The following is a 14,946-nucleotide window of genomic DNA, read 5'->3' on the forward strand; positions in this document are numbered from 1 at the left end:
GTCCGACTGTTAGCGACCCCATGAACTGCAGCCCACCAGGCTCCTCCATCCATGGGATTTTCCAGACAAGAGTACTGGAGTGGTGTGCCATTGCCTTCTCTGGAAAATCTGTGTTGGTGCCATGCTTTTGAGGAGCTGGAAGGCCATGTAAAATGGATGGACTTCATCTGAAGGCCATGAGACCTCACTGACCAACAAATTAGAGCTTTTACAGCAATACACAGCTCAGATGAGAGGAAAGAAAACATGCTTCTGTATGATTTATTTCAATGCACTGTGGCATTGTTATTTTTCCTATTTTGTTTCTCCAACAACTCTACTGTTACACTGCTGTTCATAATTTAATGATTCCTATTTTACATCATCAAAGTTAAATATTTGAAATCCTTGGTTTGGTAATATGAAAACAAATCAAAATGTTAAAGTTGTTCATGAAAGTATTAGCAGCTCTCCCAGTACTATTACATCTACAATTCAACAATGAAGAAAGTACGATAAATATGAAATAAATATGAACATCATATTTTCATATAAATATAAAATATGATAAAGGTTAGAGAGAGCTGACTCAACTGTTGATAACAAGCCAGAATGCTTAAAAGATATAAGAAGAAAGAGAAAGAGAGGAAGGTGACCCAGTGGATGAGCTGGGATCACAGGAACTGGTACACACTCTTTTAAGGGAAGGATTCATAAGCAGCAAAATACATAATAATAATACTCAGAAATGTTAGTTGATTTTATATAGATTTGAGATCAGATAATTCATATTACATATAAACTATGCTGTATGAAACCTATACATGTGAAAAGATTAGAAGGAGAAAACAAGGTAAAGATCCAAAAATAAACAAACTCAGACGGTAAAGTGTCTGTCTACAATGTGGGAGACCCGGGTTCGATCCCTGGTTTGGGAAGATCCCCTGGAGAAGGAAATGGCAATCCACTCCAGGATTATTGCTTGGAAAATCCCATGGACAGAGGAGCCTGGTAGGCTACAGTCCATGGGGTCGCAAAGAGTCGGACACGACTGAGTGACTTCACTCACTAAGAAGACAGAAAAGGGAAAACATATGGTCAAATTGGTTATACCACATACAGAAAGGTGGAAAACATACACAGGTTTGTATTATTCCCAGTTGGTGAATTAAAGAGACAGGTAATTGTCTCTTTAATTATATTGTCTCTTCAATTTAACAAATGAAGAAATATTAATGATATTTCTTCATTTGTTAAATAGAAATAAAACACTCATATTGCACATGAATTACTGTATATTTTTTCATAATTTTAACAAGAAAAGTTTTCCAGAGTCTTGATTAACTATAAAATATCTTTCTCATTCATTAAGTTTTATAAAATTTCCTCTGATTTGTCTTTCTTTTGTGAATATATTAGAACATGTAATTATTTCCAAGACTTTTCTGGCTTTTTTATTATTCTCTTTATCATATAATGTCCCTGAATAATAAGTTTCCTTTCTTCCTGTATAATTCTCTGTGGCATAGAAGGGAAATAGAAAAAGGACACTAAAATTGAATTCCACATCTTTCATACTAATTACCCATTAAAAAAAACACAGACTTTATGTATTCAACACGAATGGCAACAGATAACAAAAATAATTTAGCACAACATTCAAGTGGTTTACTAAAACAAATTATTATTGCATAGACCATAGCAATGAATACCAATTTTTTCAAGTGACTCAACCAACACATAAAGTTATTTTAGGCATGATTAGCCAATTGCTTATCGATCTGTATTTTGATTGCATGCTTACAGTTTCAGACAAATTTATCTTTGAATTTTTTTTTCACACAATATTATTATATTTACTATTTTTTAGGTACATCTAAGCTATTATAGAATGTGACATGGAACAACAGACTGGTTTCAAATAGGAAAAGGAGTACGTCAAGGCTGTATATTGTCACCCTGCTTATTTAACTTCTATGCAGAGTACATCATGAGAAATGCTGGGCTGGAAGAAGCACAAGCTGGAATCAAGATTGCTGGGAGAAATATCAGTAACCTCAGATATGCAGATGACACCACCCTTATGGCAGAAAGTGAAGACGAACTAAAAAGGCTCTTGATGAAAGTGAAAGTGGAGAGTGAAAAAGTTGGCTTAAAGCTCAACATTCAGACAACGAAGATCATGGCATCTGGCCCCATCACTTCATGGGAAATAGATGGGGAAACAGTGGGAACAGTGGCTGACTTTATTTCTTTTGGGCTCCAAAATCACTGCAGATGGTTATTGCAGCCATGAAATTAAAAGACACTTACTCCTTGGAAGGAAAGTTATGACCAACCTAGACAGCATATTAAAAAGCAGAGACATTACTTTGTTAACAAAGGTCCATCTAGTCAAGGCTATGGTTTTTCCAGTAGTCATGTATGGATGTGAGAGTTGGACCATAAAGAAAGCTGAGCGCCAAAGAATTGATGCTTTTGAACTGTGGTGTTGAGAAGACTCTTGAGAGTCCCTTGGACTGCAAGGAGAGCCAACCAGTCCATCCTGGAGATCAGTCCTAGGTGTTCATTGGAAGGACTGATGTTGAAGCTGAAACTCCAATACTTTGGCCACCTGATGCAAAGAGCTGACTCATTTGAAAAGACCCTGATGCTGGGAAAGATGGAGGGCAGGAGGAGAAGGGGATGACAGAGGATGAGATGGTTGGATGGCATCACCAACTCAATGGACATGAGTTTGAGTGAACTCCGGGAGTTGGTGATGGACAGGGAGGCCTGGCATTCTGCGGTTCATGGGGTTGCAAAGAGTCAGACACAACTGAGCAACTGAACTCAACTGAAGCTATTATAAGAAATCAGTGTAAAAACTGAATATGGGAAGATGAGAGCTAACAATGTCTTCAAAAATAGTCCTATGTTGTCCATAGCTATAAGAATTTTTTCCTATCAAATATCAATGGGAATACAATTTGAAAATATAGTTGACATAGCCACTCAATGGTACTCATCATAAAACAAAACAATCAAAACAACAATAAGATATGCCCAGATATTTTTACACAATAGTGATATCATAATTAAGTGGCCAATACAATTTGAATTCTTCAAGGAAGTAAAAATAATGGATGTGGAAAACCACTCAAAATTTTGCCACAAATTTTTAGTGTTCCTCTGTATCAGAGGAGACAATGAGCATAAACTTACTTGCATCTTATGTTCTTATGTGTATTTTACTGTAATAAATGTTTTATCATTTCCAATTGCAACATTTTTCCTTTTCAACTAAAAATACAAAAGGTACTTGGGGAATACTAAACAAAAATTAAAAGTAACAGATTATTAGATATTAGAGGACTGCCAGTTTGAAAATCATAGCGTAGGGTCAACATTTTCCCTTTTTTATTACTGCAAATCATCCCAAAACATAGAGAATGAGAAACAATTATGCAAATGTCCTATTCTCTGAAAAGAGCAAACAGTGACCTCTTAGACCTCCAGGTCAATAGAATGGTTCCAAAATCAGATTTCAAAAAGAGCTAACAAGCATAGCTTTCTCTAAGTCTAGAGGTCATGCCTTTCTATATTGTAGGCACGATGCAACAGTTTCAGGTGGAAGTGCTTTGGTTCCAAAAAGCAGAAAAGGTGAGGCTAAATGAAGAACTCATACAGAAAAGACAAATCTGTGGAAAGCAGTCTCTGCCTTGTGAAAACAAAGTAAAGTCTTTCATTGTGGGGGTGGGGAAGAACAAACAACAAAACCCACATTCTCTGTCTCCCTTGGCTAGACCAAGGAAAAACTCACTGTATTCAGTGACACAAAAGAAAAACTGGTCCAGCACAGGATCCACATGAAGGTAACGAGGAGAGAAAGAGCAAACCAACTGCACATAAAGAATCACATACTAAAATCTCATTGCCATAAAAGTAGAAAATTGTGACCAAGCATTTTTCCATGAATTTTTAAAATGTAATAAATTATGATCACCCTATTATACAATGGAGAAATCAAGCTGTTCAGAAGAAGAACAAGAAATTCATTGCAAACTTCCTGTGTTCAACCAAAGGTTAAAATGAAAGAAGTAAAGCAATATAAAAATGAAGACAAAATTTGAAATAATATAGGGGAAGAGAGTACAGAAAATATAAGAATGTAGCAAGGACTGAAATGATGAATACAAGCTAAGTATTAATAAACTGATATTAATAAAGAATCAAAAAGAATTAGAAACTGTATATTAAGATAAAATAAATCAAACACACATATAAAAGGAATTTCTGAAAAAGAAAATCATATTAATAAGATAGAGCAAACATTTAAAGACAGAAGCCAAGACATTATGCCTGAAATAAGAATAATATTGAATCTATGTCTTGTGGAAAAAAGCCCCCCTCCCAAAAATAAGAAAAAGGAAAACTAAAACAAAAACTAACATATAACCTAGCATATTGTTCTACAAAGTATGATCTCCGGCAAGCTGCCCTAAGGAATATGTTTATAAACCATTTTTTGAACCACTGATAAACATTGTCTGAAATAAAGCTAAAATTAAGAATCTTCATGAATTTTGAGGAAAGTATAATATACTGTTAAATAAAGTTGGATTTCCTTTTTCTTTTCTTTAGTTCCACTGTCAAATATTCACTGGTTCAAAAAAAACTTTCAAAGTTTTAATTAAAAAAATAAACAAACAAAAACAAACAAATAAGATTTGGCAACGCTACCTCCGAATATGATACTCTCAATTACAGAGATGTATTCTTCAGGCTCCTGCTCAGTTGAGATCTCCCATCTGCTTCTAGAGATATTCAATAATTTGTAGAGTTGATCTGAACTCTTCATCCCACACAGCAGAGTGACCACACTTTCTGGTGAATGAAGTATGTTTTTCAGAAATTGACCTTTCTTTGGAGATAGGTTTTCAAGCAGGCTATTTGATAATATCAAAAGTTTACACTTGTAGGAGCTTAAATCCAGCAATTCCAAATCCCGAAGAGAGCAATTCTCCAAGCAATATAAAAGGGTTGCTTCCGTTTTCACAACATGTGAGAAAACTTCGCTCAAGTACAGAGCCCATTCCTCAGCATCTCCTTCATATATCATGATGATGTCTTTTGCATTTTCTGGAAAAGAGAAAATAATGTATTACTTTTCTTATATCGACAGGCTAAAAGCAGATGATATTATCAGTTCTTGAAGAATTAAACGTACTTCTTATGGAATATGTTAATTTGCTCATGTGTGTGCATGCAAAGTCGCTTCAGTCGCATCCAACTCTTTGCGACCCTATGGACCACAGCCCACCAGGCTTCTCTGTCCATGGGATTCTCCAGGCAAGAACACTAGAGTGAGTTGCCATGCCCTCCTCCAGGGGCTCTTCCCAACCCTGGGTTTCAACCTGCATCTCTTAATTTCCTGCATTGTCAGGCAGGTTCTTTACCACTAGTGCCACCTGGGAACCCCTTAATTTGTTTATACTAGAGAGCAATAATATGATTTGTAGTATCCCCAAAGTAACCCTGTGGGATTAAAATAATTCTTCAGATGCAACACAGAGTTCATGCTTTGTGCAAGTGTACACTGTCCTCACTGCACAAGTGTGAACCTAGGAAGCTCAACTGAAGTAAATGAGAGGCCTTGAGATAGAATGAAAAGACTGTTCTGGGGGATTAGGGACGCTGGGCTACCAAGCATGGCTCTACCAGTAACCATGTAATTTTAACTAGATTTACCTACTTAATTCCTTTCAGTCATTGTTTCTTCATCAACTAAATGAAGGTTGTTTTTTTTTTTTTTAATAAGCCCTACCTCATGAATCAGATTATTCTGAAAAGAAATAAGAGAATATATGTTGGAGGACTTGAAAATACTTTTTCCAGGTAAAGATGGGTACATCAAGGCAGAGTATAGAATTTGCATGCCCAGAAAACTAATAAAATAAAAAATTAAAGAAAAAAATTCAATAATAAAAAACAAAGGGAATATTATGTCAGAAACTAAAACATTAATGTTGATGAAATAAATAGGAGGTTCTAGTGAGGCAATGCTAGTCCTATCTATCTCCTACCCTAAAACCAGAACTGATGGAAAAACTTATAAACCACCAAACTGTCAGGGTGGTCATGAATCTCTCCCCTAATTGGAAACTGGTCAGGGACATCCGCAGAAGCAAGAAAGGCTGAATCCTGAAGAAGTCGGGACTCAAGGTGAGGCAGTGAAGCCAGTCAAAGTGCACAGGAAATCAAGAGCATCCCTGAGCACTGGGAGGGGTCTTGCAGAAAAGGTCTCATTAGAGACTATAATCCACTACCTCCAATGTGACTCTCACATTGGACAGATCTTCCTTCTCCTCTTTTCTCTCACGCCGTAACAACTGACTGGAATATAGATATTCTCTCTCAAACTATAGCTTGCATGGAAAAATAAAAAGTAGCCAGTAGGGAAGAGAGCTTAAGGATAATTTACCCAGACAGTATTAAGCAAATAGAAAGTCTAAACTGAGCTAAGAGAATCATGAGCAAGATAAAAGGATTAGCAATACAAACTCGTAGTTATTGAAAGAGATGATGGCAACCATATGAACAATAATAATATGGTCATCATAATAATGAAAGCAGCACATGAAAAAACTAGGAGAAATGATAAGCAGGGAAGAAAAACACAAGAAAAGTTCTTCAGAGTATTAAAAATTAATTAAATAAAACCTAAGGTCAAAAACAAGTTGATTTGATATTTTTAAAAGAATCATTTGAAAGGGTATAATAAATAGATAAAAAGATCAAAAGCCAAAGCAGTACCATTGCTCAGAAAATAAATCAGAAAAAGCGCTGACTAGATTAGACATAGATAATATTTTATCTCTGGCCTCAAAGTAAAGCTTTATATTTTCATAGTAAACACAAAAATAGAGAACAAAATTAAAGAATTGATGAAAAATCCGATATATATGGATAAGAGCCAAAAAAAGGAAAACATTGAATGAACATAAAGATACTCCAAAAACCTGAAATAGAAGAGAACAAAGGACATATTAAAAATTTAAATATAGTTTTAAAATCTTTAAAATATAGAAGAAAAAGAAATTTCATGGAAAAATTGTTAGAGAAAACATATCTTGATTAAATTTCTCTTGGTTTAACTATTATTATAAAACCTCTTCATATATCCAGGAAAGAAAAGCAAGTCATCCAGGAGGAGAAAAATATTGGGTTGATATATTTTTTACAGAGTAGTTTCAAGGCCACGTTATGATAAATTATAAGACAGCTCTTACAAAAATATTTTATAGTATCTTCATACTATAGAATATTGTACAGCAATAAAAATGAATCACTGCTAATGCAAATGGATGAATCCAAAGACGTAATGTTGAGTGAAAGAAAAAACAAGTATATACTGAATGACAGTGTTTATCTGAAGTTAAAAAACAGAAAAAAAAAACAAACCCACCGTGATACAGATCAAAACATTTGAGATAGGATTAATGAATGGAAGCGGATAAGAAGGAACATGCTGGGGTTCTGAAAATGTTCTATATCTTGATCTGAGTGGTTGTTACACAAAGTACACTTACATAAAAATCTATTCATCTATATATCTTAGACTGGAAATGTAAGTTATATTACAATAAAAATGTAAATTAAAATACCAAGAGAAAAAGAAATAGTTTCAGGATGGCAGCTGTTTGAGAGGCATAGGGACTTATAATAGAAGAATGGAGCATTTCAGGAGGGAGATCCAAAGAAAATAAAACAATTGTAAGATTGTATCATATATTTGAAAATTTGAGGAAAAATGCTGATGGTTTGAAAATTCTGATTGGACATTTTGAAAAAAATTAAAGATAGATATATTACAATCTTTTACATGCAAACTACAAAAGAAGTAAAATAAATAGCAGAAAAACACAGCAAAACAAAACAAAAAAGAAACCAGGGTCATTATGTACTATTTGGATTAATAGTATAAATGTACATATAATCATTGTTATGAACTGAATATTTATGTCCTCCCCTACAGTCATATATTAAAACGATAGCCCTCAGTGTGATGGAATTAGAAGGTGGACCAATAGGAGGTGATGAGGTCATGAGAATGCAGCCCTCATGAATGAAATTAGAGCACTTATAAAGGAGGCTCCAGGGAGCCTTGTCCCTTGTGCCATGTGAGATCACAGAAAGACATCAGCAATCTGTAACTCAGCAGAGGGACCTCACCAGGATTTGACCTGCTGGTGCCCTGACTTTGGACTTCTAGCTTCCAGAACTATGAGAAATAAATGTTCGTTGTTCAGGCCACCATATCTATGGTATTGTATTAAAGCAGCCTCAAATGGACTAAACAATCATAATAATGTAAAATATGTCTAATGGTTTAGCTTCAAGTTGTGATTTAAATACACTGGGGAATAAGGAAAGACTCTCAAAGGCTAATAGATTGAAATCCTTATCTAGCATATAATAGGAAAAAATAGGTAATAGAATTAGTAAACTAAGAAATAATAGAGGAAACACAAAATAGAGTAACAGTAGAATTTGGAAAACTAACAGTTCTTGAGGTTCCTAGGAGGGTATGAGATCCCAAGGATTATATCTGATATACAGAGTGCCTGAAGAACTATGTATGGAGGTTTGTGACATTGTACAGGAAGCAGTGAGCAAGACCATCCCCAAGAAAAAAAAATGCAAAAAGGCAAAATGGTAGTCTGAGGAGGCCTTACAAATAGCTGAGAAAAGAAGAGAAGCTAAAGGCAAAGGAGAAAAGGAAAGATATACCCATTTGAATGCAGAGTCCCAAAGAATAGCAAGGAGAGGCAAGAAAGCCTTCCTCAGTGATCAATGCAAAGAAATAGAGGAAAACAATAGAATGGGAAAGACTAGAGAACTCCTCAAGAAAATTAGAGATACCAAGGGAACATTTCATGCAAAGATGGGATCGATAAAGGACAGAAATAGTATGGACCTGACAGAAACACAGATATTAAGAAGAGGTGGCAAGAATACACAGAAGAACTGTACAAAAAAGATCTTCATAATCCAGATAAAGATGGTGGTGTGATCACTCACCTAGAGCCAGACATCCTGGAATGTGAAGTCAAGTGGGCCTTAGGAAGCATCACTACAAACAAAGCTAGTGGAGGTAATGGAATTCCAGTTGAGCTATTTCAAACCCTAAATGATGATGCTGTGAAAGTACTGTACTCAATATGCCAGAAAATCCGAAAAATTCAGCAGTGGCCACAGGACTGGAAAAGGTCAGTTTTCATTCCAATCCCAAAGAAAGGCAATGCCAAGAATGTTCAAATTATTGCACAATTGCACTTATCTCACATGCTAGCAAAGTAATGCTCAAAATTTTCCAAACCAGGCTTCAACAGTACGAGAACCATGAACTTGCAGATACTCAAGCTGGATTTAGAAAAGGCAGAGGAACCAGAGATCAAATTGCCAACATCCATTGGATCATAGAAAAAGCAAGAGAGTTTCCGAAAAACAGGGACTTCTGCTTTATTGACTACGCCAAATCCTCTGACTGTGTGGATCACAATGAACTGTGGAAAATTCTTAAAAAGATGGGAATACCAGACCACCTTACCTGCCTCCTGAGAAATCTCTATGCATGACAAGAAGCAACTGGAAAAACTGGACGTGGAACAACAGACTGGTTCCAAATAGGCAAAGGAGTATGTCAAGGATATATGTTGTCACCCTTCCTATTTAACTTATACGCAAAGTACATCATGGGAAATACTGGGCTGGATGAAGCACAAGCTGGAATCAAAATTGCCGGGTGAAAAATCAATAACTTCAGATATGCAGATGACACCACCCTTATGGCAGAAAGCAAAGAGGAACAAAAGAGCCTCTTGATGAAAGTGAATGAGGAAAGAGAAGAAGTTGGCCTAAAACTCAACATTCAAAAAATGAAGATTATGGCATCCGGCCCCATCGCTTCATGGCAAAAAGATGGGGAAACAGTGGAAACACTGACAGACTTTATTTTGGGGGGCTCCAAAATCACTGCAGATGCTGACTGTAGCCATGAGCAACCTAGGCAGCATATTAAAAAGCAGAGACATTACTGACAAAGGTTCATCTAATCAAAGCTATGGTTTTTCCAGTAGTTATGTATAGATGTGAGTGTTGGACCATAAAGAAAGCTGAGCACTGAAGAATTGATGCTTTTGAACTGTGGTGCTGAGAAGACTCTTGAAAGTCCCCTGGACTGCAAGAAGATCCAATCAGTCAATCCTAAAGGAAATCAGTCCTGAATATTCATGGGAAGAACTGATGCTAGAGCTGAAACTCCAATACTTTGGCCGCCTGATGTGAAGACTTGACTCACTGGAAAAGACCCTGATGCTGGGAAGATTGAAGGCAGGAGGAGAAGGGGATGACAGAGGAAGAGATGGTTGGATGGCATCACCGACTCGATGGACATGAGTTTGAGCAAGCTCTGGGAGTTGGTAATGGACAGGGAAGCCTGGCATGCTGCAGTCCATGGGGTTGCAAAGAGTCGGACATGACTGAGTGACTGAACTGTACTGAATGAGGAAGGGATGAAATTGTTTCTGGCAAGGGGAAGAGCAAAGAATTACTGATTTTTATTAGAGATGTTTTATCATTGTTCAATATTCAAGTATAACTATAATCAAAATTTAAATAAAGAAGAAAACCCAGCCAGCAAATAGAAGAACAAAAGTAGGCAAAATGGAAATGTAAAAACTTTAGAAAAAGAACACATGGTAACTTGAATACATGTACATATAGGTCAAAGACTAAGTATCATAAGGATTAGGATAGCACTGCAAAATGTAAATGTTAAAAATCTTGATGAAATAGAAGTGACCATAGAATGGAAAAACTGAGCATTTGAGGAGAAGAAAGTATAAAGTATTAACATCATCTTTCATAGAATTCAGTCATTTAATACTGAATTTGAATATAAAGTGACTCAATTCTTTCACTATTTTTTGTAACTTTAGTTTTCTTAATAGTAAATGACCTATTATTTTATTTAAAAATAGCGTATAGATTATGTTCTCACTTTTAAATAATCCTGCCCATCTAACTCAAACTACAGCATAATTCTATTGGCTGTGAGCAACCAACAGTTGTACATGAGAGGTAAATTTTAAGAGATGTATGACTTCTTTTATGTTACTCTTCCATATCACTAATATTTTTGTAGTAAAATTGTATTACTTTATAAAACAATGCAATGATTCTTAAAAATTAATTTGTTAAGGTATTAAGCACAAAGAACAAAACACCAAAACTGCTGTATTCCATAAACATCTTTCTCCCTCTGGATATAATATGCATTTTTCTACACCATTGAAGTTGCAATTACTAACACAATGACTTTGAGAATTTTTGTATCTTTATTGATTTATCTATGTCTTTCCTCATGATATACATAGCATCTCCAAGGAAGATGCTGCCTCTTTCAATTCACAGATTCCTACACGATGCATAGCATAATTTCTTGAATGGATATTCAACAAATGTATATAAATATATTTTAAAATACATTTGTATCACAGAATGAGAAAAAACATCTGGCAGAAAACATATGGGAATCATACACAAGTTCTATATGAATCATCAGCATAATTCTGCTTTTCTCCATGTAGTGTTTCACCCAGCCTCAATGCTAAATAAATATTTATTAAACAAACACAAACAGTGTTATAATTCAGCATTTCTATATTTGAGGAACAGTAGGGGAAGAATTTTCCCATCTTACACATAGCCAGAGTAAGTTGCCATTTAGTTCTGGAATAATTAGAGTAAAAATAAAACTAATAACAAATTATCAAGCACTTAATATATACTAGGACTCTTGCTGTTTTACATATGTTATTTCACTTAATCTTCTAAATTTACCCTATTAACTTACCCTATTTACTCTAATATTATTCTTATCTTATTTTACAGATGAGAAAACTAAATTCAATTTTGGAATTAAGATTCCAGCACAGGTGGTCTGACTCTACAGTCTGCACTTTTAACCTCCAATAGCAGAGGACACAATAACATTATTTAAAAGGTTAAAATAGATTCTCTGTAGTGCTATGAGCTAGATTAGTCTCTATTAAGCAGATTATGAGTTAAAATCAAATATGGAAAGTATGTGAAATTCACTGGGAGCCTGGTTTCCTATCAAGGAAAAAAGAGGAAATAAACCAACTCTATAGGAGTATGGATGTCTGTGAAGAATGTACATTACTTCCTTCTTGACTAGAACTTAAATCACTGAAATTATAGATAAAGTTATAAGGATGTATTAAAGCACAGAATGAATACTGCCCCATTATATGGTTGGATATCACAGTACCATAGGGAGATAACCATAGAAAATCAATTCTAGAGACAATCATAACCTATCTTTCAAAATTTCCCAAGGAAATTAGACAGGAAGTTTCTCTCAACACTTAGAGCCCATTTTTTTCTTAAGCTAAAATTGTGCCTTCCTTTAAAATTTATATTTGACTTGTACTTAGTAACCTCTGTTTGCCAATTTTCAGAAACTAAGAATAGCATTAAATCCCTCTCTTTCCTATGGATTTCATTATTTCAGGCTTTTTAATTTTATCAAATATTATTTATTGAGATGTTTCATGAACCAGTTATGTTTCTAAGCATTTAACATGCATTACTTCATTTACTATCCATAAAACTGTATGGAGTTGGCCTTGTTATTTTTGTTTTACTGATGATCACATTGATTAACTTGTCATGGCTGGAAGATAGTAAATGGTCTTTGAGTTACCTTCCAATCTTTTTGTATAAAATTGTGTTGACTCAAAATACAAAAGTTAATTAAAAGGCCTTTCACAGCCATGACTTTCTTTTTCCTTATTCTAGAAAAAAGCCTATCCTTGAGTAACAACTGAATTGCAGACTCAACAACAGTTCTCTATGATTTCTTAAGAGGAGCCTACTAGCCTTGAAATGAACTTCGTTTTATGCACTTGAATTATATCAAACCTAAATCATTATTCTGCCCATTTAAAGAGGGTTATTGTTATTAATGTTGGCCAAATTTTATAGGCTGTGAAATGAAATCATAAAGGATGAACCTGAAATATAGAAACACAGAATGTTCATTCCTGTAAAGTGTCATCAAGATAAAGGGAAATTGCTAATTAAGAAGCAATTATGGTCTGCAAATAAATTATTTAAAATGTAAATCTCAGGTCTAGCAACATAAAGTAAATGCCAGCTTATACTACAACAGTAGGAACAAAATAGACTTAAATTTATTATAAAGTGTCCCTTAAGATTCCATAATGATGCCTTTTTAATTTCTCTTACAAAATATTGAACATATCTTCAAGTCTGAAGAAAATTTGTACTAATAACTGATATTAATAATTGCTTTTGCTATGAGATTAAATTAGACTACATATTGCCAAAAGAAAGAGACTGATCATGAATCTAAATATTTCCTATTATATATGCACAGCTTCAAATGGCAGATTTTCCTCTTTTTGAGTAAGATCTCATCTCTTACCCATGTTTGTGTATAATGGAGAAAGACTGAATGATGCATCTTTTCAATATTACAGTTTTCTAACTGGTAACCAAAGTGCAGAAGAAAACAAAAATACACAAAGAAATAACTTAGAGCCATCACGCACTTATTAGAAATGACATGAACATTAATCTTGATCTAATCATCAGATCAGATCAGTCGCTCAGTCATATCTGACTCTTTGCGACCCCATGAATCTCAGCACGCCAGGCCTTCCTGTCCATCACCAACTCCCGGAGTTCACTCAGACTCACGTCCATCGAGTCAGTGATGCCATCCAGCCATCTCATCCTCCGTCATCCCCTTCTCCTCCTGCCCCCAATCCCTCCCAGCATCAGAGTCTTTTCCAATGAGTCAACTCTTCGCATGAGGTGGCCAAAGTACTGGAGTTTCAGCTTTAGCATCATTCCTTCCAAAGAAATCCCAGGGCTGATCTCCTTCAGAATGGACTGGTTGGATCTCATTGCAGCCCAAGGGACTCTCAAGAGTCTTCTCCAACACCACAGTTCAAAAGCATCAATTCTTCGGCTCTCAGCCTTCTTCACAGTCCAACTCTCACATCCATACATGACCACGGGAAAAACCATAGCCTTGACCAGATGAACCTTTGTTGGCAAAGTAATGTCTCTGCTTTTGAATGATCTAATCATACACAAATGTATATCATTATTCAAATTATATAGGTAACTGAATTGGTCTTATACTCTAATTTGTACTCTAGTAGAACAGGGGAACAAAACTAAGGATTTTCCAAAGGCAATAAGGTAGCAAAATACACCATCACTCATATTTCTCCTCCACAAAAGTTGGTTAATTTCACTTATTAATAGTGGCCCAAAGCTTCCCTAGTGGCTCAGACAGTAAAGCGTCTGTCTGCAATGCAGGAGACCTGGGTTTGATCCCTGGGTTGGGAAGATCCCCTGGAGAAGGAAATGGCAGCCCACTCTAGTATTCTTGCCTGGAAAATCCCATGGACCGCAGAGTCTGGTAGGTTACCGTCCATGGGGTCGCAAAGAGTCAGACACGACTGAGCGACTTCACTTTTACTTTCAAAAGTACCAGGCATCTTCTGTGTATTTCTGTGTAGCATCCCACACCTTCCTGGCCCAGGAGGTTCAGCTTCATGTTCAGTTGTTAACCACACTGACCACTTCCAACCTCTACTGTGCCTCTGAAGACTTCCTCTGCATCTGAGAGAGCTTCTGTGTGCCTACTCAGCAGCTTGGAAGTGCTGGGGAGTTAGACCATGAAGGGCTGGGGGCAACCCTCAGTCAATGAGGGATGTAAGTCAGTTTGTAAATAGGTCAGCTTCCCCATCCTTCAGTGCAACAGTTCTTAGGTTTGTTCTACACAGTAATGAGAAGGTTCCCAGTAGTACTGAATTAGGCTTGCCCATCACATTATTCTGCTTATTAATATACACAGTATTC

At 35.7% G+C, this 14,946-nt stretch overlaps 1 protein-coding gene across 2 annotated transcripts in view; it reads right to left on the bottom strand.

Annotated features, from left to right (window-relative positions):
• BANK1 (B cell scaffold protein with ankyrin repeats 1) overlaps positions 1-14,946 on the bottom strand; it is a 322,108-nt gene that overhangs the window by 276,007 nt on the left and 31,155 nt on the right. For both annotated transcript variants that reach the window (XM_070372094.1, XM_070372093.1), the window contains exon 2: positions 4,702-5,100. In XM_070372094.1, the coding sequence (XP_070228195.1) occupies positions 4,702-5,100 (399 nt within the window). The remainder of the gene's footprint in view (positions 1-4,701; positions 5,101-14,946) is intronic.

This window comes from Bos mutus, chromosome 6 (genome assembly GCF_027580195.1).
Source record: "Bos mutus isolate GX-2022 chromosome 6, NWIPB_WYAK_1.1, whole genome shotgun sequence".
NCBI classification, from domain to species: Eukaryota; Metazoa; Chordata; class Mammalia; order Artiodactyla; family Bovidae; genus Bos; species Bos mutus.